The sequence below is a fragment of the Polypterus senegalus genome, chromosome 18, assembly GCF_016835505.1.
Source record: "Polypterus senegalus isolate Bchr_013 chromosome 18, ASM1683550v1, whole genome shotgun sequence".
Lineage (NCBI taxonomy): Eukaryota > Metazoa > Chordata > Cladistia > Polypteriformes > Polypteridae > Polypterus > Polypterus senegalus.
Genome location: NC_053171.1, coordinates 9,204,885 through 9,230,697, shown reverse-complemented (window position 1 = coordinate 9,230,697; position 25,813 = coordinate 9,204,885). Strand labels below are relative to the sequence as shown.

Below are 25,813 nucleotides of genomic sequence, written 5' to 3'. Positions count from 1 at the left end.
CAATTCTTGACTACGGAGTTATTAATCTGTTTCTCAAAAGACTGTCAAAAAAGACACCAAGATTACGGACTTGAGGTTTGCAACAGTCAGCGAAAGACCAATTGAGCTTTGGCAGGGGGATCACCTACCCTAAAACTCTAAGCGGTGGAGATCAACGGGTCGTCTGCGTCACACATAACAAAACGGTGTAATCTTGTGAAAATTCTACGGAGCTGGATACCCGGTGATTGTCGTCATTCATTTATTCCTGCTTCTTAAATTCTGGCTCAGAGGGGTCTGATGTGTGGGCTGCATTTCACTCCTAGGTTCTGCAGAATGGTCTCCGCCGTGCCGTTTTAAACAGGTGGGTTAGTGGAGGTGTACTTTTACTGTTACTACTGCAGTTACAGTTGCTTTCATTTGGCTGTTTAGAAAGCTGTTGGTGTCATAATTATGTTATTTAAATCTCAATGAATATCTGACCCCCACTAAAACAAAAGGAACTAAATGGGTGACCTACCTGTGTGGTATCAATGACAGCAACAAAATTAGTTCCGGGAAAGCCGACTGGCTCTTCGTCCATCTCCGTTTGGGTTTGGACAGGAGACTGAAAACGGAAAAATAATTTTTTAGTCAAGTGCTGCCGCCAGCCATCAAGTGACGGTATCTCCTAGGCACGGCACAATACCACAATTTATGTGTTTGATACCAACACCCCGTGAAATTTTATGATACTTGATACCTATTTGATGCCACAGCAAAAAAAAAAAAAAAGAAATCACATTTATTGTTTTTTTAATAAAAATATTGTCATTACTCAATATCGTGCCTGTTTCTTTAACAGAATAGAAAACATAAATTCTAAAAGTGACAGAAGCTTTAAAATGGTGACATATTCATGAAGTTGTTACCCTGTCATCATTTAAGTACATAATTACAAATAAAGGTGGCAAAAGTGGACATTCAGAACGATGCTGGAGGGCAGCGACCATCAACCTTTATCAGCTCTTAGCCCACATAAACTAATTACTAAAATTCTGTAGCACACTAAAAATATATTTTTTGCAGATCAGACGAAAAAAAAAAAGGTACAATTTTAATTGACGTATAAAAACAACAATAGTAATTAAATACTCTTTAAGGTCAAAAGTGGCTTTTTAAAAAAATCTTTTTGAAACTATTTGATACTTTGTAATAAAAAAATAATACTCAAAATTATCAGGTACCTTTACTTGTATTATGAGCGGGTGGCACAGCGGTAGCACTGCTGTCTCGCAGTAAGGAGATCACAGGTTTGTGTGCCAGGTCCTCAATGCGTGTTTCTTGTAAAGTGAGTAGTGAGAAAAGCACTATATACATGTAAAGAATTATTATTATTATTATTATTATTATTATTATTATAATACATGTGTATGTGCGATCAAGTTCTGCCACAGCGTAATGGAGGATAAATAAGGGCAGTAGATGTGCTCGACAATAAGACGCGTTCACTGGAATAATCACACGAGCACGGTGTGCGCGCAACATCCATCTATCCATTATCTAACCTGCTCTATCCTAACTACAGGGTCACGGGGGTCTGCTGGAGCCAATATCAGCCAACACAGGGCGCAAGGCAGGAAAGAAACCCCGGGCAGGGCGTCAGCCCACCGCAGTGCGGGCAACATAAACCTAATAAATACATTACTGAAGTAAATGTTTGTATAAATTGATTATACAAAATAATTTTTAGTATACAAATTTTTAACAACTTCAGAAAACTGGTTATAAATGCATGAAATCACACATTTACTGATCACATCTCGCCTGGAGAAGGGGCCTGAGTTGCCTCGAAAGCCTGCATACTGTAATCTCTTTAGTCAGCCAATAAAAGGGGTCATTTTTCTTGACTTCTCACTACACTGTTTTATATTTCACATATAGTACATGAATATTATTAAAATGATATATAAATCAATTAAAATGGTATATTTCTTTAAAAAAAAAGTCTTTTAATTTGTTTATAAATCTTATGGCACACCTGTGGACTTCTACACGGCACACCAGTTGAAAATTGCTGCTATAGGGGAACCATTTTTGGTTCCTTAAACAACTATAATATATACTCGCGTATAAGTCAGGTCTTGAAACCCGAAAAATCAATTATAAAATGAGACCCTGATATATACGCTCGTTCAAAAATACGACACTTATTTATTGTTTTACATCTTCTTTCTTCCTCCAATCTCGCACCAGTTTCTCAGATGCATTGAATTTTGTTGCAGCAGCGCAGTTACCAAATTCTTTCGCTACTTCAACGACTTTTAATTTAAAACCAACTTCATATTTTCTTCTGATTTGAACGCTCCATCGTAGATAAGGGATGCTCTTACGATAAAGGTGTATGAGGGTGTGATATACAAAAAACACAAAACAGTGCAAACGTCGCTTCGGAATAGTTCAGTATTACCGTGTGGTCGTGTAGGCACAATACATAGAAAAGAAAGGCCGTGTACGCCGTGGTGACTCTCTCAGGTGGGCGTTAGCATATCGTAATCTCTTGGACCAACAGCGTGAGTTTTCCGCATTCGACTTCTACAAGCGACATTATAAAATACTGGAAATTATCCGGTAAAATCAAGCACCGACTTATTTGAGGGTGAACTTAAATGTAAGTATATTTACGGTATCCAAATGATGGTTCCAGAAAAAGAACCCTTATTTAGATCTTTAATATTCTCTATAAATAACTATGAATAGATGACAGCAGATTTGTAAAAGAACAATAATAATAATAATGCAAGGGATGTTCAAAAAGTTTTTGCACTTTCGTAGGCAGGAGGTGCAGTAATTGAACATTAAACATTTGGTACAACGCTGGGAAAATTGCATCACAAAGGAAGGTGACTATGTAGAAAAGTGATGTCATTTGTTTTTGAAATTCGTAATAAACAAAGAGTTAAAAAAAAAAGTGCGGAAGCATTTTGAATGTCCCTCGTAATACAACCCCAATTCCAAAAAAGTTGGGACACTGTGTAAAATGTAAATGCAGTCATTTGCAAATCTCATACAGCCATATTTTATTTACGATAACACATAAAAACATATATCAAACATTTAAACTGAGAAAATGTACCATTGCAACAGAACAGAATAAGGTCATTTTGAAGTTGATGGCAGCAACACGTCACAAAAAAGTTGGGACAGCAGGGCCACGTTTACCTCTGTGTAGCATCCCGTCTTCTTATCTTTTTCCCTGGAGACCAACTAGGGAAAGTTTAGGTTGCTGCTGGAGGAGGTGTTGGTGAGGCCAGCAGGGGGCGCTTACCCTGAGGCCTGTGTGTGGATCACAATACCTCAGTGCAGTGACGGGGACACTGTGCTTTAAAAATGGAGCCTTCCTTCAGATGAGACAAAAAACAAAGGTCTTGACTCGCTGTAGTCATGAAAAGATTCCTGGACATCTCTCGAGAAGAGTAGAGTTGTAACTAAAATGTTCTGGCTAACTTGCCCACCAGGATCTTGTCCATTCCAGCCCTCTAGTCATCCTCTGTCTTTAACTGGCTAACTATTGCTCTTACCTCTTGACCACCTAATAGCTAGTGTGTGGCAAGTGTACTGGTGTGAAAAATGGCTGCCGTTACCGCATCCAGGTGGATGCTGCACACTGGTGGCAGTGCAGTGGCTCCCCTACTGTCTGTATAAAGAAAGACGCTGTATAAATGTAACTATCTACCATTGTGTGGTACCACTCACTTCCTGCTTAAGGATTACCGGTGTTAGCCTTTGAGGTCTCCATCCTAAGTATTGACACGCTTCACTCATAGGCCGCCACTCCACATGGTCGGGTGCTTCTCTCACTGGTCAACGGCCCACTTACTCAACTGCGTCCTCTTTACAGGCCTGCACTCCATTTAATCAGTAGAAGCGAGTGACACAGTCCTCCAGCAGAGGGCAGCAGTGTAGCATCTAAAGCCCTGGGTCTCTTCTAGATCATTTCCTACCTGTGGCTCACAGCACTCAAACAATAAATAAAAATCTGTCAGAAGTTATAATTTATTCTAAAAAAAGGGGGCGTCAGAAAAATGGAAAATAATAATAAAGATTGTAAGACAACCACAAATGATACCATGGGGTGAAAAAAAAACATCAGGAAACAACTCATACCATAGTGGGGACAGTGCAGGGGTGGGGGAAACCCGAACCTGCAGGATGGCTGGGATGTGACAGCAAGGGGCATGGAGTCGATGGGAGCAGGTAATGGACTGGAGGATCATATGGTCAGAGTTATCCAGTCAGTTTACAATGTCTTCTCGACTCCAACTAATCTCTTCTCCTGGGGACTGACAGAAGCCCACTGTGCCAGGGATGAGGATCTGTGGAACATATTCCAAGTTCTAAGCCCTGGGGAGAGAGGAACGTTATCGGTGGTGCCACGACCAGATGCTGAGGGTTATTTCAGAGGCCATTGGCAGAGGGATCTCTCTTTGTAGGCACCAACAGAGAGAAGCCACAACATATCTAACAGGGGGAACTTCTGGGAACAGACCAGGATTGGCAGCTGGAGGTCGACTTGGGGAGACTGCTGAAATTCCTAGATACCACTGCTGTGACCTCACTCAGGCCTGACATGGTTCTTATGTCACAAGTACTACACTGACAAAAAAAATGTGATGATTCACACTTAATATTTTCAAGCTGAACCAATATAATTCTTTTTAGCTTATGGATCCCACAATTTTTAAGTTGAGGCAAATCATTTAGAGTGATTGGGTGCAATTCACTTGTTTTTTTTTACTGAAGTAAATCTATTTTTTAAGTTGTTCTTCTTTTTTGGCAGTTGGAAAGCCATCAAACTGGAAAGTTTGACCAAAAGAATATATAAACGGCCCCTCAAACACAGCACATGAACAACCTAAAATATTAAGCTAAATGAAATAGGATTTTTACGTTTATTCCCTCCACCATAACTTAATTTGGTACAATTTTTTATACTTTGATTGAGATCTGAAACCAAATATTTCAAGCTGCAACACTAAATGACTAATCTTAAGTTGCTTGAAAGAGAAAATTTACGTTGAATGAACAACATCAATGTTATACTTTTTTCAGTGTAAAGCAGATGGTCCTACTGGAATTGACTGTGCCCTTTGAAGACCGGATGGGAGAGGCGTTTGACAGGAAAAGAGGTAAAGCACAAGGAGCTCTTAAGCGAATTCCAAAGCAGGGGAAGGAAGACCCGTTGCTACCTGACTGAGCTTGGCAATCTAGGATTTACCGAACAGTCACCCTGCAGGCCTCTCAAAGAGCTCAATCAGGGGCCTACACTATAAGAGAGCCATCAGGAACATCAATGATGCCCCTGAGAAAGCATCAAGATGGCTGTAAATCAAAAGAAGCGATCTGTAGACCACATTAGCTACCTAGACACCAGTCTGGGAGAGATCGACCCTGGCTGGGGCGCATGGGCAAGGGTGTATGATGTCGAAAGACTCGAAATACCCGATGACCCCAGGTTACCTCACTGATGAGGTGTCTAGGTTGCACTGTAAGGTGTGTTAAAATAAGAGTCAACATAAGGAAGATGGACAGCAAGTTAGCAATCACAGGTGCTATTCTGTCAGGACTGGCATAAACCAGACTGGCACATGGCCTGCACTAATCCTCATTGGACAGAGATATTGGAGACACTGCTTCAAGAATGACTAGCCAAGTGATGGAGGCCCATTGTTTCTCACCAACTGAATTGTTTAGACACTTCAATCCCAGGCTCAGCAGGGGACAGTTGAAGGCATTGGCCTCAGAATTGGGGTGCCGACTAACCTCTGTTACAAACTTACAAAACTCCATCTGCTTTCCCTTACAGTAAATGTCTGCTGGGAGGAAACATTGCATGGGTGCAGGGGAGTTTTGCAAGATGGGTCCACATCTAAAGAGTGTTGTGCTTGGGGCTACACAAGGTGAATTCCTCTGTAATTGCTACCATCTGCAGTGCCTTCCTGTGAAAGATGCAGCACCCGTCATCTCACGCCCATTGCAAGTTTGTACATTTACAAATCAGAGAAACTGGTTGACTGGAGAAGAACTACGAAGGGTCCTGCAAGGATTTCAAACACACCCACATAGTTTGCCAGGCTGTTTGCATTCAAATTCCTCTTCTATTGCTTGGCACTGCCAGTTATGGCAGACTCACCTGAAGTCCATAAGCTTTCCTGATTCTTGCACTTTAACAGCCTCTCCTGTTTCACGGTTCTCATGGTCTTCCCCTATTTGACCTTTTGGTTTGTTGCTATAAGGATTCACATGTAGCATTTTATTTTGTCCAGTGATATTTTGATTTTCTCCATCTTCCTCCCTCATGGGTACAAGCCCTCATGCAGCATCCAGAAAATGGCATCACCCTGGGGTACCAGACTGCAGTGCCTATGTTGGAGACGCTATGTGGATTATAATGGTCTGAGGATCCTAAAAGGACAAACTCCAAACTCATGTGTTCATCTCATCCAAAGTGTTGGCCAACAATGCTGGTCCACATTCTGCCATGCCAACCCTCAACAAGCACAAGAATCATCTACGGGAAGGACTCATGTGATGTCTGTTAACTCATGTAGAGCTCCTTCTGCCCTATGAAGCCACCATACTTGATTCTGGCTGTATGAGGGTTATGGCAGCTCTTTCATGAAATCATAGGTGCATCTCAATAAATTAGAATATCATCAAAAATTTCATTTATTTCAGTAATGCAATTTAAATTGTGAACTACATACATTATATAGATTCATTACACACAGAGTGATATATTTCAAGTGTTTGTTTCTTTTCATTTTGCTGATTATGGCTTACGTGTAATGAAAACTCAAAATTCAGCACCTCAGAAAATAAGAATATTGTTAAAAAGTTCATTATTGTAGACTCGTGGTGTCCCACTCCACTCAGCTAATTAACCCAAAACACCTGCAAAGGGGTCCTGAGCCTTGAAATGGTCTCTCGGTCTGGTTCAGCAGGCCGCACAATCATGCTGACTTGTCATTGACACCCTCCATCCACAAAGAGGCTAAGCCACCAAAGGTCATTGCTAAAGATGCTGGCTGTCCACAGAGTGTTGTATCTAAGCAGATTAATGGAAAGTTAAGTGGCAGAAAAAGGTGCAGAAGCAACAGGGATAAGCGCAGCGTTGAGAGGATTGTGATGCACAGACCATTCAAGAATTTGGGGAAGATTCCCAAGGAGTGGACTGCGGTGGAGTCAGTGCTTCAACAGCCACCACACACAGACACAGACGTGTGTATCTGGGACGTGGGCTACAACTGTCACAGCATTCCTTCGTGTCAAGCCACTCCTGAACCAGAGACAACGTCAGAAGCATCTTACCTGGGCTAAGGAGAAAACGGACTGGACTGTTGCTCAGTGGTCCAAAGTCCTCTTTTAAGATGAAAGTCCATTTTGCATTTCATTTGGAAATCAAGGTCCAGAGTTTCTGGAGGAAGAGTGGAGAGACACAGAATCCAAGTTGCTTGAGGTCCAGTGTGAAGTTTCCACAGTCAGCGATGATTTGGGTCCACTGTGTTTCATCAAGTTAAAAATCAGTGCCACCGTCTGTCAGGACATTTTAGAGCACTTCATGCTTCCCTCTGCTGACAAGCTTTATGGAGATGCTGATTTCATTTTCCAGCAGGACTTGGCACCTGCCCACACTGCCAACAGTACCAATACCTGGTTTAATGACCATGGTGTGTATCACTGCGTTCGACTGGCCAGCAAACTTGCCTGACTTAAACCCCATAGAGAACCTATCAAGAGGAAGATGAGAGACAGCAGAGCCAACAATGCAGACAAGCTGAAGGCCCATGGCGATCAAAGCATCCTGGGCTTCCATAACACCTGAATTTTGAGTTTTCATTGCCTGTAGTCCATAGTCAGTGAAATGAAAAGAAATAAAGGCTTGAAATATATCACTCTGTGTGTAACGAATCTATAGAATATAGGAGTTTCACAGTTTGAACTGAATTACTGAAATAAATTAACTTTTTGATGATGCCCACTGAAATAAGTCTGTGGGACTCTTAAGAATGAGAAGTGTGTGAAGTAGATGGTGGCCAACTCCATTGACTCAGACAGTCCTGTGCTCCCAAGTTTCTCCTTAATCCATCAAAGGACTCATTGGTGCATGGAACCCATTGGGTGATAAACTTGAGTCATATGGGACACTACTCAGTAACAGCAGGCTGCACCATGGGGGCCAAACAGCTTATTCATCTTGGAATAATGAATTCCTGGTTACATGTTTGCACATGCAAAGGTGCCTCAACCTGATGGCTGAAGTCATTTTTGAGGAGCAGACACCAATGTGAATGACAGGTCCTAATTAAGAGAGACCCATTAACCTGCAATTGTTTCTTCCCGAGTATGACGTTAGTCTGAATCCAGCCATGCAAGCAGGTCCTCCAACTTACAGGGAAACCTTGGGGGGGGTTGGTGGCAGGACTGGCACCAAAGCCACCGTAAAAATCATCACACTGTTCCAATGTGGTGCTGAGGTGCCACCCGCTGCACTCAGGTATGTTGTGTGGTTGGCTGCGGCAACGCGCTATCAGCATATGCTCCCAACCAACCAACATTTGCCCTGGTGTTGCCCAACAGTCGCTGCTTTGCTTCACACAACAAAGTGGACTGACTTAAAGTGAAGAGTTGAAGCCGACCACACAGCTGTGTGAATGTCTCATATGGAGATGAGTCGAGCAAAAATGACACAAAACTTCCAGGCAACTGTCAAAATGCATCCTTATTTTTAGTCGCCTAGCAACCATGCTGTTTGATAATCAGGAATTTTCTAGGTCATTCTGAGCATAGAAGAAAGACAGACAAAAAAAAAGATGGGGCGAAGGCTTTAGGGACAACGTTTTGAATGCAGAAGCAGATTTTTCCAGTTGGGAGGTAAAGTGACAAGCTTATGAGCGCACAGTGATGGGAACGGACATCTGAAGTCCAACGTCCAAAGTTTTAACCACCATGTCTCACTGTCTGCCCTGTGTGAAATTACGGCTATGAACTTAGCTTGTTATCTGACTCATGTTTCTAAGTCTAGTCCGTATATCATTCCATCTGCTCAGCAGAACATTAATAATAGTGACGGAGGTGAAGTGGTCTCGAGAGGCCAACTTGATCTCACATGAGTAGCACAGCACGACTGGCATGAGACCTTGGCAGATAAATGACGAGCAGAATGAAGAAGTTGAGTGTCTCTAACGTTCTTAACCTAGAATCAGCTGTGGTGCTATATACCGTATTTACTTGTGTACCACGCGCCTTCGTATAAGATGCGCACCCTAATTTTTATAAAGAAAATCTCGAAAATCGTTTTTCCCCGTGTACGACGCGCATTGTGATTGTATAGGAAGCATTCAGAGACAAAGAGAGCACGAGCAAGAGAGACAGAGCGAGCGAGAGAGAGAGTTAGTGTGCGAGCAAGAGAGCAAGAGAGAGAGAGAGCATGAGTGCACGAGCAAGAGAGAGAGAGCGAGAGCGAGCGAGAGAGAGAGCGCGAGCAAGCGAGAAAGAGTGTGAGTGTGCGAGCAAGAGAGAGAGAGCGAGAGAGCGAGCGAGCGAGCCCAAGCAGTAAACAAGTAAACATTACAGAATTACATTTCCTCGTGTATCACGTGCACCTGATTTTCTAATGCTAAGTTTCGGGAAAAAATGTGCACGTGGTTCACGCGTAAATACGGTATTCATGTTACGCATTATGTATCAAGTTGATTGTCCACTGTAAGTGACCAACACCAACATAAGCAGGTACAAAAACAAATTTGAACGTGAGCGTCAGTAGGCTTTATATCTTACATTTCAGTAATTATTTACCACGTTGATGCTGATCTTTCAAACATAAAATAGGTCATTATGATAGCAATTGACGGGAAGAATTCATAATTAATTGCAGAATTATGGTATTTGAGGGTTCCTCTAGTACAGGGGGTGCTAAACTCCAGGCCTATAGGGCCGCAGTGGCTGCAGGTTTTCATTCCAACCCTTTTCATTGCTAATTATCTCCTTTACCCTTCATTCTAAGAGCCCTGTTTTTAAGGATTCAGCCCTCTGAGTTGATTCTCTTCTTCATGAAATGGCAGCCAAACACAAATGAGATGTGAAATGAGACGACAGATGACCAGCTGAACTGGGGCTTCAAACTCCAACCAATTTCACTTCAATGAGTTTCTTAATGAGTTAATTAAAACAGTTAGTTAATTCCATGGCTTGTTGCTGCTCTCATTCTGCCACAGCAGACATTTCCGTAACTGTTGATTTTTCTGTTTTTTCTAAGAACATTGTCAAAATGTTTTGGTGACCTGAGAGATCAACCTTATCAAGACCTTCACCTTTCTTTACTTACTTTCAGATTACTGTAATGCACTCCTCTCAGGACCACCCAAAAAAGACATAAATCAACTGCAACAAGTGCAGAATGCAGCTGTTAGAATCCTAACTAGGGAAAGAAAATCTGAGCACATCACACCAGTTTTGATGTCACTACACTGGTTACCTGTGACATTCAGAATTGACTTTAAAATACTGCTAATGGTTTACAAAGCCTTAAATAATCTGCTCCAGCTTATACGAGGTGTGGCAGAAAAGTAATGAGACTGATTTTTTATTTACTGTACCAAAGTTTTTATTTTTTTCAAACATCAATGTTATCCCCTTCAAAGTAGTTCCCTTGGGCAGCTACACACCGATGGAGACGTTGTTCCCACTGTTGGTAGCAGCGCTGGAAGTCTTCAACCGGTATGGTCTTCAGCATGTCCGTTACACTCTTTTGGATGTTTTCTAAAGTCCCAAAATGACGTCCTTTGAGGACATTTTTCAGTTTAGGAAAAAGGAAAAAGTCACACGGACTGAGGTCAGGTGAATAAGGGGGCTGGGGAACCACAGGAATGCCTTTTGAGGTCAAAAATTGTTATGGAGAGGGCAGTTTTTCGGCACCATTTTGGCACAGACCTTTCGCATGTGTAAATGTTCAGTCAAAATTTGATTAACGGTAAATCTGTTCAAATGTATTGTTCACTCAACATTCTTAATGTTAAACGACGGTCTGATCTCACAAGATTCTTCACACGTTCGATGTTTTCATTGGTTTTCGAAGTTGAAGTCCTCCCTGAACGGTGTTCATCCTCAACGTGTTTTCTGCCTTCCAAAAATGATTTGTGCCAGCGAAAAACTTGAGCTCAGGATAAAGAATGTTCCCCATAGGCCTGTTTTAACTTTTCAAACGTCACACTTGCCGTTTAATGGCACAACGTTGCTCCAAATTTCGCTGTTCCATTTTGCGTGACGCACAACCAAAAACACAACTTCGCTAATAGCAGTCACAAAAATCACGTAGTTAACGGAAGGAGTTGAAACTCGCACTGAGCTATGGGAGGGTACTGATACACGTGCTCTATCAAGGACAACAGCGCAGCGCTGCCAGATCGCTTGCAGTGTTGCCAGTCTCATTACTTTTCTGCCACATATCGGAGTGTCTGACATCTTGTATCCCAAATTGTAACCTTAGACCTTCAAATGAGTGTCTGCTTAGAATTCCAAGAGCTAAACTTAAAAGAAGTGGTGAGGCGGCCTTCTGCTGTGCACCTAAAATCTGGAATGGCCTGCCAATAGGAATTCACCAAGGTGATACAGTGGAGCACTTTAAAAAAACTGCTGAAAACACAACACTTTAACATGGCTTTCTCATAACTTCATTGTAATTTAATCCTGATGCTCTTCATATTCAATTAATCATCATTACTATTTATGGCGGCTCCAAAATCGTTACTAACCCCTACTCTCTCTTCTGTTGTTTTTCCGGTTTTCTGTGGTGGCAACCTGCGCCACCACCACCTAAACAAAGCGCCGTGATGTCCCTACATTGATGGATTAAAGGCCAGAAGTCCACGTGACCATCATCATCAAGTCCTTCCATGAGAACCCTGAATACAATAAGGACTGATCATTTATGTTAGGTAGAATGCCTAGAGGGGGCTGGGTGGTCTCATGGCCTGGACCCCCTGCAGATTTTAATTTTTTTCTCCAGTTGTCTGGAGTTTTTTTTGTTTTTTCTGTCCTCCCTGGCCTTACTTTTATTCTATGTTAATTAGTGTTCTCTGATTTTAATTCCTACTTTGTCTTTTTCTCTTTTATCATCATGTAAAGCATTTTGAGCAACATTATTTGTATGAAAGTGTGCTATAGAAATAAATGTTCTTTATTTTCAGATATTGTGTGATGGGTGCAGGTGAGCTGATTATGTGGTGGCTTGTTTTGTGTCTCATTATTGTTTGGCTGCCTGAGTCAAGTTAATTAAAATTAAGGCAAATGAAGTTAATTAGCAGCAACAACTGGTCACTAAGGAAGAAGACAGAATGAAAACCTTCAGTCACTGTGAAAGTCCAGGACTGGAGTTTGACACCCAAGCCTTAGAGCAGGGGTGGGCAAAGTCAGTCCTGGTGGGCTGCAGTAGCTGCAGGTTTTTGTTCCAACCCAGTTGCATAATTAGAAAACAACTGTTGCCAATAATTGAATTTCATGACTTGTCAGAGCTTTAATTCTGTCATGTCAGGTCGTCATTCTCATAGCCGAGATTTGTTTTCCTTTCTAAGGATATCATCCAAATGATTTGAAGTCTAAAACCAGAAGAGTAATTCTCTGTCCTTCATTTTTTTACTCTTCACTTTCCTTCCAAGTATTTAATTAAACCAAATAGTGCACAATAAATACTCACAGGTGTAAATGGAGAACTGCTGGTTTCTTTTGTCATTTGCACGTTATTGCTAATTAGGAGCAATTAAAAACTAAAAGACTAAAATAGGCAGTAAGGGTTCAAAATCTTAATGAATGAGACAACAAAAGTGAAACAGAAGTGTTACTTGAGCAATAAATGCTTCTTATTAAGCAATTGGGTTGGAACAAAAACCTGCAGTGCCCTCTAGGAACGATTTGCCCGCCCCTGCCATAGAGAGTCTTGAGTGCCTCTTACTCTTACACGATTTGGCTCAAAAGCTAATCAGCACATCATCATCTCATAACAGTTTTACATTTTGAGTTTGGTGTTTTTCCATCCAGCCGTTTTTAGCTCGAGATTGTCCTCTAGAAACTGTGGCGCACAGACACACACTCACCTATCATCGAGATATCAATGTTTTTCGGTGTCAGGGGACCTTAAAACGTCGAGATCCGTTGAAAACAGGAATCGACATTTTTGACAAATCTAAAACTTTTGCAATAAAACAGAAATCAAATCTAGACAATGAAATGAGGTTGTCATGAACAAACTGAATGATCATTCAAACCTAATTAATAGTCTAACGCAGGCGTCAATAGGTGAGAGTACGATTGTCTGTGGTGGTTGATTACAAATACAGCAAATTAGTTTAAAGCTACAAATACAATGTAGTGTAAAACAAAGAAATGAATGGCAGACAGTCAAACCAGAACCTGCTTCTGGTCTTTCTGAAAGTCGGACTGTTAAGGTGAAAAACGCCAATGAGGAACGTTACTGAAGCAAATGAGGTGAGAGTCATAACAAAATGAACACACAGCAGAAGGCAATGCCACCATACTGTCTCTTATCTCTTTCTTCTGACATTAATATATTATATTATTCTGATAACATCTCTCTATTATAAAAGGAAATCCAGATATGAGACTTTCTCAAAGAGATAATTTCAAGTCCCGTGAGACAAGACTTTGTCCATGAGATTTTTTTCAAGTCCTGCCCTCCTCTCAACCTGATTCAACCACACCCACGGTCCTCTCACCTCTCATTCGTGTAAATGCTGTTGACAGACACGCTTCCTGCTCTCTCAGCTCTTATACATTTTTCTCACTTTAAGTTCCCAATAAAAGAAGACTTATTATGTCCAAATCTTATTGAAGAATTTCATCACAAAGGGTTATCAACAGAAGAAATGAGTACACGGGCAATCCTAGCACTGAGAAACGATGAATTCAAACGAATTAACGCAAAATTTGTCGATTGGTTACACGGAAAATTGGTTAAATGCGTATCAATAGACTCTGCTGAAACAGTTGGTGGTGATGGTGCGGAAGATGAAAACATCAACTTACAATATCACGTAGAATATCTACAACCGTTAACACCGTTTGGTCTTCCACTGGCCAAATTATTGTTGAAAGAAGGACGTATCCAAGAAAGGTAATGTAGTACATCTTCCGCAGATAACATTAGACACCAAAGGAAATCTTGATATGCCATTCACGTTAAAACGTTAACAGTTTCCCATTAAAATAGCTTTTGCAAAGACAATTAACAAATAACAGAGACAAACATTCGAAAAAGTCGTTTTATTTATTAGAGAGAAAGAAACGAATTTCACTCACAGGCAGTTATATGTTGTGTTGTCACGATGCAAGTGCAAACACAGAATCAAAATTCAATGTGATATTGACGAAAATGTAATTCAAAAAATTGTTTTTATTGAAGTTTTACAGTAAAAGTGTAAGTTTAAAAAGTATTTGCACGTTAATTTCAAATCCAACCAGAACGAAATCGCACAACACAACGAATAAGTCTAACGCAACATAAAACATAATTTACTTTCAAATTATTACATTTGACTATTTTTTAATATGGTTAATTACTTGCTGTAATGTAAAATAGTTAGTTCTATTATGCATATGTAACAATTCACATGAAAATAACAATCTGTTTAAATTGTACATCTGCATCCCCATACGCGAGCGGCTGAACCGCAAAGTGGCCAGTGCTTAGCGCCAGCCCAGGAATTGGCGAGTGAAGCGAGCAGGGGGCTAAGCCCCCTAGTATTGTATACAATAATATATATAACTAAGGGCCTTTGCCCCCTACTTGTTTTGCTTGCTCAACTCACAACCCCCACACCCAGGGGGGGGTTATGCTTCACGCTAGCCATTTCGCGTCTCTGCCGTTCGCGTTGTGAATGGGAGGGAGCCGAATGCACGGTAAGGAGATGCAGACAGATTAGTTGCTGGCTGTCTGCTAGCTGCTACTGAGCTGCGTGATCTGCATGTCGCACTACGTGTCGATCATTTAAAAGCCTGTACAGCAGCTGTCCTTTTGTCTCATGGGACGTTAAAGTGTCTCTGAGAAATTGTTTGTAAGTAGCATGACGTAAAAGCACCCTGCCCAGGATTGGTTCCTGCCTTGTGCCCTGTGTTGGCTGGGATTGGCTCCAGCAGACCCTCGTGACCCTGTATTCGGATTCAGCGGGTTGGGAAATGGATGGATGGATGACGTAAAAGAAGTCTCGTGGGACTTCAAAGTGTCTCTCCGAAATGATCACGTCTCAACCCAAGATTTTTTTATATAATAGATAGATATAATATTATCCTGACATTAATCTAACCCTAACCTAATCAGTCCAAATTTCAGCCATCCGTTTTTGGCCTCTATGAGTGCCCAGAAATGCATGGGCCATTGCCACTAATGTGATTGGGCTATTTCCCATCTTCAGGGCCCCTCGTATTAAAATCTGAAGAAAAATTGAGTTTCGAGTAACCCTAAGCCAACTCAGGCAGGAAGTGGTAAACCTGCAGGCACCCCTGACCCCTTCAGCCATTAATAGGAGTGTCCCACCCAGGCAAGGGAATGTGACCCAGGTGAACGAAAGAAGACAGCCAAGGGCATTAGGGCACCACTTCATTATAGACTTGTTACATACACAAGACACAAACCTTCATTAAAAATCAGCCCAACAACACAATCACCTTACTGACTTTTGGTGTGGATTTTAGCTCAATATGAACATAAAAAAATGTTCATTTAACAACTCTGAAAATAAAAGAACATTGGCCTGTGCATAAAATGTCACACAGATGGCAGCCAGATATGTTATGCAAGATGCTGACACTTGGCCTGGGGAAAGACTTCACCTGCGTGAGCTACGGAGATAACTGAACAATAAACTATGACTGTACCTTCATGTCCACGTGAGCGGGAGGAGGTGTTGGCGTTGTGCTTTCACTGGAGATGCTGTCGATGTCCACGTTTGGCAGCACCTGTAGCACAAGTAAAAACACACCGTCAGTTTCAACGGCAGCGTCAAGCCAGCCAGATCAGCAACCTCCCATGAAGTGGAACACAGAAGATAATCTCAGCAGCCATAATCTACTCAGTACCAGGACAGCAGCAAGATATGAAATAGTGATACTGAATATCACCATAATACAATAAAGACAAACGAGGTGAGGTGTTCTCACCTGCACCGTCAAATGGGGAGGTTCCTTCTGCTCAGACTTCATGTGTACCATGGCAACGCTGGCTTTCTTCACTCGACTCCTCGGTGGTGACGGTGGCACAGACAGTGTTACTGTCACGCTTTGCTGAGGTCTGGAACCAGCAGGTGGAGCAACCCAGCCACCAATGATGGGCTTCCCTGCAAAATAAGTGAGAAGAGAATGAGCTTGGAGATGGATGTCACTGGTAAAAAAAAACAAAAAAAAACAATGTGTGGAACTCATGGTCAAATGGAAGGGCAGTCCACCCATCATGCCATTCCGCCTGGCATGTCCTAGAGGGTGTGTTCAGCTTTACATGAAGCCAGAGGAGCTCACTTTATTGGTGACAGATTCTGGCCAGCTACTACTAATGCATCCCATGTAAAGATAAAGATACTCACGTATATGAAGCCTCCAATGTCATCCAGAATTATTTTTTTTACTTTCTTGTATACAAAGTATTGGAATCGTCCAAAAATTAGATTGAGATTTTGATGAATCTCAACATTTTAGACCTTCCCGAGTCACAAGATACCACTTTTGGAATTATGTCTGTGTGTCTGTCTCTGTGTGTAAAACACAATAATTTAATTATGCCTTCACTTTGGTCAACGAAATTTTGCATACAAGTATTAGGTATGAAATAGGGCAGGGCAATATGGCCAAAAATATTTATCACTATATATATTTGAACATTTGAGATAACGATATAACTGACGATATGATTGGCACGAGACAAAATACTTTACAACTCTACACCTTTATTAGTGCAAAAAAAAACCCTTCAATTTATTTTCACTTAAACAAGCAGCTGTTTTTATGTGCCTTAAAGCTATATAAAAATGTAACAGTGCAAATGCAAATTTCCTTGCTGACAGTTTAACCAAAAGGCATTTTCAGTGGAAATGGGCTGACATATCCTGAGCATATCCATGTATAATATCCACAAAACTTAAAAACACATAACATAAAATTCAAGCCTAGAGTGTCCATAGTCTCACTCTGTGTGTTGGTTATAGTCTCCGCTATGCAGTTAATCATATTGCGGGTTGATACAAAACTAACTCTGACCTCTTTAGTGACCTGACAAACATAGTTAATGTAAATAATTAATTGTTTTACATCTGAGATATCTGTGGTTTCATCACACAGAATAATGAAACACTTTTATGTGTGTATATTTTTCAGTATGTTAGATTTTATTTCTGATGCTAAGACATCCAGCAGCTCTTGCATTATTCTTTCAGGGGTGTAATGTGAATTTTTACCAACATTAAGACTTTTGAGTGGTAAAGGGAGAGCCTGTTGGATATTCAATTCACACTTGCACTACGGCAGGTACACATTCTCGACATTTCCACTTTAATCTCGACATTTCTACATTATTCTCGCCGTTTATCTCGAGATTAAATTCGACATGTTGACTTTATTCTCGTAGTTTGTCATTAAAGTAGAACATCATAAACTAAACTTCATCTTAAAATGAATGTTTAATTTACTAGATTTTCTTAAACCCTTGTCATAAGTTATGTAGCAACATGTCGACTTTATTCTCGTCATAAGCGTCAAGATTAAAGTGGAAATGTTGAGAATAAAGTTACCATCTCAACTTTATTCTCGACATAGCTTTTTTTTACTTTGTCCGTATTTTCTTTTTCTTCACCGTGGCCCTAATACGCTTCCGTACAAAACCCTCAGCAATTCAGTGACAAAACTTTTGCTCAGGACACAGCGTGTGCTGCAAGGATTTCTGCGCATGTTTTGCAATATGGACGCAGGTCCAAATATAGGAATGGCAGATGGGGTCACTTTAAACAGGAACCACAGTGAGTGCTACAAGGATTTTTGCACACAGAACACACCTAATGCTTAAACAACTGTATGTGTATACATTGGTTTGCTATGTACTTTACAAGAAGAGACCTGCTGTACGCTCGGCCGCACTATACAGACTGCGCTGACGCTGAGAACAGAGATATCACTTCCTGACGCCTTTTTTCTGATATCTGACAGGCTGGTTTCACTAGACTTTTTTTTATTTTTATTTTATCAGACATCCTCTTGCCTGCCCACCTCCACATCCTCTTTGCTTGTAAACTGCCGCTTCGCTCCCGCTATTAGCATGTACAGCCCCCTCTCGCCCGCCCTCCTCTCCATACTCCTTGCAACTGTATTAAGCTGCTACGCCCCCTCGAAACCCCACCTCCCTATAGTCTTTGCTTGTGAACTCTGCTCTGCCTCGACACCCGCTATTAGCTTTAGCAGCATTTGCCCACCCGCCCGCTCATCCCTTGCCATCTCTGCAGATCATTAGATCTGCCTGTGCCTGCAGATCTGCGGCTGTAATCTCACAATGTCATGCGAGATGACAGCTGGGCGCTGAACTAAATTAGGGAGAACACTGCGTTATAATTAACTTACCTATTGCAATGTGCAGGCGATGTCCGAAGCAGTTTTTCCTCCTGAAGATTCCACGAGCTGAGGAACTCTTTTAACCCTTTGGCTATATTTTCCCCAGTATGGTCCTCGGGGGGGAAAAAAACTTGTTTCAAGGCACTTGTTTTGTAGCTTCCAGTCTTTGTCCACGTAATGTATTGTGAGGCTCATGTAGGGGTCTGATGTTTGGCTTGACTACATGTCCGTGGTGGACGCAAAAAACTCCACCGAAGATAATGCATTTGACACCTCAGTACGGACCTCTTCATATAAAGCAGGCAAGGCGACTTTAGAGAAGTATTTCTTGGTGGGCAGCTTGTAGCGTGGATCGAACTTTTTAAGCATTTTTGTGAAACCTTCTCTTTCCACACTCTGAACGGGCATCATATCCCTGGCTAAACAATGCGCCACTGCATTAGTTAGTTCACCCCAGAGTTTGCTACTTTTGTCATAAGGCGTGCAGCTATTTAAAGCTACGCCGATTGTTTGTTGAGTCAGCTTCTTTGGTCTCACCACCACGTTAGTTGAAGCGGACGCCTCTTCACGTGCTTTAACAGCTTTGTTGTACTCCAACAAGTGCTTCTGCTTCAAATGATGAAATAGGTTTGCGGTGTTTCCTCCCTTCGCCACGACGGCCCGCTTGGATGTTCTACAAACAATTGTGCTTTGTTGGGTATCTGACGGGCGAAAACCAAACCAGTTCCACACCACTGAAGTTGCACCATTTTTACAAACCAATTCTGATTCATTTATTTCATTCAACGATCCGCTTTCGCCCTTCTCATACTCCGTCGCCGCTTTTTCCACCATGTGCGTATGAAAACAAAGGCACTGTGCATGCGCGTTTTACCCATATTCTATCGCGATATTTCATTTTCTTATCATTGTCTAACATTGTACCGGTATTACCATGAAAGGTATAATATGGCCTAGCCCTAGTATGAAACATACATTTCTATCAACTTTTGAGCTGTTTCCGCTAACCGGAAGTGTTACTTTACCTGCAATGTTGCCCCAAAAATATTAAAAATTTGATCATTTCACACCACACCAAGTATTTTTTGTCGCTTTGCATTTTTTCGAGGAGCGACCGTTTTTTTGAGATAATTGCAATTTTCCATCTGACGTTCAAATGGTTTTTGCTTTACGTAAAAGAAATTTTGTGCACAAGTATTACATTACACACATTACTAAAGTCTTGCAACTTTTGACCCACTTCTGCTTACTGAAAGTGGTAATTTACCTGAATTGTTCGTCAAAATAAAATTGCTGCTTAGAAGCCATCTCATGACCAGAAACACACGTGACCCACAGTCAGTTGATCACCTAGGAAATGACGGCCAGAAACAACATAACAGGATATGCACCAATGTCGCTACGAGTGCCTAGAAGTCTCGCTTGCCATTCGCACAGATTTAGGGGCCGATTCTGAATTCTGAATGAAATACGTCTTCATTATCTGGCTACACGAGTGTAGGAACACAAAGCCACAGGCACACATGAACTTACACTTAATAATAGCAGTGGCAGCTATCTGTCTCTGTGTCTTGATTATCTGACCCTAACGCCTCGAAGCAACTCTGTCAGAGTCTGTCCATCACCACAAAACACGCAGTGTCCCCCAGGTGATGACAGCTGCACCGTACACCCAATTAGTGTGCACCCATTCGGTTCCATGAACTACACACGCCAACATAATAAGGGACGGACACAACAGCTTTTTTTTTACCTTTGTTGTCTTCATGCTTTTCAAAACAACCAGTGACTTGTATCTGAAACAGAGACTCAGGTAAGGCACATTATAACCAAAACCAGGCCTTGTAAACTAACCAACAATCACGACATCCGTGGCCAGGTGTCACTTGCCTGGACACTAACAGACTTAAGGATCGCAGCTTGCTAACAAAACTACGGTGACAGAAAAAGTGGACTGCTGGCTACAACAGCCAAGGTGTTAAAAGTAACTGCCGAGGGCAAATATTTAAGAATAACACTGGCAAGTTAATACTAAGAGAGGGGTATCACACACAGGTCAGCGTATCTGCACACACAAAGCCCAGCTTCTGTCCTGCTACCGATAGCTGATATGATCCAAGTAGGCAAATTTGTTGGAAGGACAAATATTAACAATAGTATGTGGCTCTTTTGTCAAAGTTACAGATTATTAGTACTGCCATACAGGAAAGCTTGAATCCTCATCTTTAAGGATGAACCTCTAATTGCTGACCCTGAACCTCCCTTATACATCTGCATGAAAAGAAAATGTAAATTCATCCTCGTCAGTTGATCAGACTTTTTTCCAGGTTTACCCAGATTAGCCATTTGCCCCCCCAGATCTGTTCCCTCCACTATCCACAGTCCTGGGCATCTTTTGTGGAGAGACCCAAGCTTTTCATTTGATTTGATTTGATTGCCACTTCCAGCAAACATAAAAACCTCGCAGGCACATGAAAGAAATGTGAGGAGACGACTCATGTGGCCTGAATGGAGGCAGGTGTGTCTCTCAGTTGTCCACTGCATCGAATCCTCTGGGAGAAAACCTGAAAACAGTGAGGACTGGTCTGAGCATTGGAACCCCTGCAGATTTTACTTGTTTTATTTTTCTTCCAAATAATCTGGAGTTTATTTTGTTTTTTTTTGTTTTAGGGCTTGCTAGGCTACCTGACTTTATTATTATTATTGGACTCGTATTTAAAGGCTTATAATATGACTAGGAGGTTACCCCCTGCTGACTTTGCATCTCTGCCACTCGTGTTGTGAAGACGGGGGCTGAACGCACCCCCAAGGAGACACCCCCTCTTAAACGGTGAAACAATAGGAACAAATAGCTTTTTTTTTTTACCTCCTCTTTGCTCGATCAGCTGCTGGCTTGCTGCTGTTGCCGTGCGGCATGATGTGCCTCTCGCACGCCGCTTCGAACATTTAAAAGCCTGTACAGCACCTGTCTTTGTCATCTACCCTTTGTCTTTGATTTCCAGCCCCGGGAGTGGTTAAATCTCTTGGCACAAATTCTTGCCTTGCGGGATGTGAGTTCTTGATATTTTTTAGTTTATAATTTAAAAAACGGAATAGGAATCTGAAAATCTAACAACATCACATTAAAGTTTCATATATTCTGAAAAGAATGATACCAAACATATATATGAGGGTTTTAAAATAAGTCCGATTTAAAGCGTCAGTGGGAAACCGATGTTTTATGCTATTTGAAATTGGAAAAAATCGAATTCTCAGTTAGAGGATCTGTGCAGAACTTTTTCAAAACCTGGCAGAATCTAATCAATAATATTTTAGACTAAGCTCTTAAAGCACCGAGGAAGTAATTCTCTCCGCATTTCTTTTTCTTCTCCATTCATCTCTATTGCCCTATTAAACTCGTCAATTTAGGTATGTTTACAAGCCTTACGTTTTACCCCGTTGGCCATGCTCTTTCTCTCAGGGGTGGGGGTCGATTTGTTTTCAATACTATTTTTTGTAAAAATTGATCTATTTGTATGGCATGATTACAATGAAATTAATAAAATTATTAAAAAAAAAAAAAAAGACAAGGTAATAACTGAGACGGTGTGGGTCAGGACCCTGAGGTGTGACAGTATGGTATGCAGAACCAAATTAAATAAACTGCAAAAGACACAAGAAGACTAAACTGTGAGGGATATGTTGCAAAATGCAGCGTAGAAGCAAATCACTCACCTAAAGGAATAGCCACTGGCATCACTGGGCTCTCGTATGGGCCTTTGGCTGATGAGGACTCGATGACACCCCGCTCTGTGGGCTTCTCTGGCAGACGTTGCCTGACATGTGTTTTAACAGGAATGGAACTCGTCTGGGTGCGAGCAGACTTCATCTTGACGCCTGAAACAAGAAGCAGTATTATTAAAGACTAGCTGTCCCCCGTGGCTCTGTTCACGTAGTAGTGAATAATGGCAAACATTAAAAATCAATTTAAAAAAACAAAAAAAATTAATTCAGGCCAAGCGGAAGGTAGGTATGCTCTAACGTCAAATGTTGCCACTGTATCTGATCGTGTTCAGCTCTGACGGGAGAGTGTCCCCTGTGTGGGGAGAAGAGCTTGTGGCCGTGACTTCTCTTGTCACTCAGCAGCTACCCTTTATAACACTCGTGGCTCTGATCTCTCTCTCTCTCCAAACGTCAAACATTACTTCTTAGCAATCTGTAGATGATGATGTCTGCTGAACAAACAGGTATAATCCAACAAGTGGCACGAGGTAGAGCGACTTCAAAAAGAGGCTGGCATGTGTGTGAGTAAAGAGGGGAAACACCCCTTTGCACTCGGCCTGCAGTGTCTCTCTTGGATTTGTGCGAATAAATCGGAACTGCAAGCGAATTATGATTCTTATCGCAGTAAGAGACCGGAATGTTCAGGCAAAATCTAGAAAAAAAAACCCGATCTAAATCCGTTAAGTAGTTCTCTCGTAAAAAGCAGACAGACATTAGATTTAATATATATACTAGCTGTCCCCCGCGGCACTGCCCGCATAGTAGTGAAACAGGACAAACTTTAAAAATCAATTTAAAAAAACAAAAAAAATTAATTCAGGCCAAGCGGAAGGTAGGTATGCTCTAACGTCAAATGTTGCCACTGTATCTGATCGTGTTCAGCTCTGACGGGAGAGTGTCCCCTGTGTGGGGAGAAGAGCTTGTGGCCGTGACTTCTCTTGTCACTCAGCAGCTACCCTCTAAAACACTTGTGGCTCTGATCTCTCTCTCTCCAAAACGTCAAACATTACTCCTTAGCAATCTGTAGATGATGATGTCTGCTGAACAAACAGGTATCGCTAGCTAAGCAGAGGCAAGGTACACTCCAACAAGTGGCGCGAGGTAGAGTGACTTCAAAGCAGGCTGGCGTGTGTGTGAGTAAAGAGGGGAAACACCCCCTTCCACTCGGCCTGCAGTGTCTCTCTTGGATTCGTGCAAATAAATCGGTACTGCAAGCGAATTATGATTCTTATCGCAGTGAGAGACCGGAATGTTCAGGCAAAATCTAGAAAAAAAAACCCGGTCTAAATCCGTTAAGTAGTTCTCTCGTAAAAAGCAGACAGACATTAGATTTTATATATATACTAGCTGTCCCCCGCGGCACTGCCCGCATAGTAGTGAAACAGGACAAACTTTAAACATCAGTAAACAAATAGGTATCGCTAGCTAAGCAGAAGCAAGGCACACTCCAAAACACAGAGGTAGACTGACTCCCCACTCCTGACTTCACTCTTCCCTCTCCCCTCGGCCCGCAGCGTCTGTCTCGGATTAGTAATACATTTATTTATTTGTAGGCGCCTTTCTAAACACTCAAGGACACCGAACAATAAAAGAAACACAGATTATAAATAAAAGTAAAATACAAAAATTAAAATTAGACAGAGCAATTGTAATCAAAGAGAAAAATTAGTCTTAAAAAAAATGAGTTTTAAGTTTAGATTTGAAAAGTGAAAATGATTCAATATTTCTAAGCTCAGATGGTAGGGAGCACCATAGTGGTAAGACGGACAAAGGGGACAGTCAAGTGGATGGAGGAAGAGGATCTCAGGGTACAGAAGGGAATGGCAACATGTAGGAGGTCAGACAGATTTGGAGGGGCGAAGTTGTGGAGAGCCTTAAAAGTCAGTAGGAGAATTTTGAATTAAATTCGGAACTGAACTGGAAAGCCAAGGAGTGATATGGTGAATAGAGGGGGTTCTAGTAATGATATGGGTGGGCAGCTGAATTCTGGACCAGTTGAAGCTTATAATTAGAAACACCAAAGAAAATGGATTTGCAATAATCCAGACGAGAAGTGACAAGGCTATGAAAAAGAATAGCAGTAGTATGGGGTGTGAGGGAGGGGTGAATAACGAATATATCGCTCCTGCAAGCAAACTATGATCCTTAGCGTGATGAGAGAAGTCGCAAAATCAACCGGAATGTTCAAGCAAATTATAGAAAAAAACCTGATCTAATTCTGTAGTATTCTTGTGAAAATCAGACAGATGTTGGATTTTTATATATATATATATATATATATATATATATATATATATATATATATATATAGAGAGAGAGAGAGAGAGAGAGAGAGAGAGAGAGAGATAGATAGATTATATACAGTATATCACATGTCCACAACCAATGCCTGCATTACCGTGCAGGATAATGAACCCAAGTCTCATGTGTAACTGGTGAGCACACCAATCTAAGACTTCTGCATTTCTGTTTGTTAGTAATTTGTACAGAAATATAAAGTATCATATTTTGTCACCGTTATTACCCTTCCTCCATTCTGTTTCTCTTCTCGGTATCTGGATGTGGCACTTGGTGCCACTGCTCTACTGCCAGGCTGCTATCCTGTATGTGGAAAAGGAGTGATGGAGTAATTGGATGGGAAGATTCTCTCATTAGATTGGATGGTCAGCACAGACTCCACTACAGAATGACCAGGAGAGGGTAGGCGGCAAGTTGGCCGAAGTCTCTGGGACTGTGACGTTATAACTTTCTCATTTCTGTTTATTCAGTTTTTACTTTGTTCCCTGTGTGTTTTAACATATCTGCGTTTATATGTGTACCAGCTCTATATGTAGTAATTAATAGAATTTATACTTGTATTTTAACTGAGAATTGTTCAGAGCGCTGTGCGCCTGTTGACAGTGAGGAGTGCTATACAAAGTCACGTTTTATTGTATTGATTTTCTTTTAGGTACTCCTTTAAGGTGGGTTGCATGATGTACTTATTACCAGTGTGATTTTCGATGCTATGGTCTACTGGGCTGGTAACATCACTTTGACAGGCCTACCGAACTAACAAGCTAATTTAGAAAGAAGGTCCCTCTGGAGGTTGTAGAGGAGGAGAGAATGGAGGTGAAACTGATGGCCATTATGAACAATGCTGCAGATTCTCTCTCTGGCGCCTTATTATTAAGTACTTGTAGCCAACAAATTATACATCACAAGTGTATCAAGAAACGCTACTGGGATCTGTCATATCTCCTAACATTAGGACAAGTCTGACGTTTCTTCTCCTTTTGAATTTTGTCCTCCCCCACCATAGCCTATTGTCTTTGGGGTTGTTTTCTGAAAGCTTTAGATTTGTAAAAAAGTTCAATTTCTGTTTTTGACGGATCTCAACATTTTAGGGTCCCCCCATACTGAAAACATTGACATCTCGATGATGGGTGTGTGT

The 25,813-nt window shown here is 41.4% G+C and overlaps 1 protein-coding gene across 2 annotated transcripts in view; it reads right to left on the bottom strand.

Annotated features, from left to right (window-relative positions):
* The window catches only part of kiaa0586 (KIAA0586 ortholog), a 215,379-nt gene that overhangs the window by 53,381 nt on the left and 136,185 nt on the right, over positions 1 to 25,813 (bottom strand). For both annotated transcript variants that reach the window (XM_039741637.1, XM_039741636.1), the window contains exons 14-17: positions 22,333 to 22,494; positions 16,189 to 16,364; positions 15,907 to 15,987; positions 500 to 586 (exon numbers count right to left, since the gene is read on the bottom strand). In XM_039741637.1, coding sequence (XP_039597571.1) covers positions 500 to 586; positions 15,907 to 15,987; positions 16,189 to 16,364; positions 22,333 to 22,494 — 506 coding nt within the window. The remainder of the gene's footprint in view (positions 1 to 499; positions 587 to 15,906; positions 15,988 to 16,188; positions 16,365 to 22,332; positions 22,495 to 25,813) is intronic.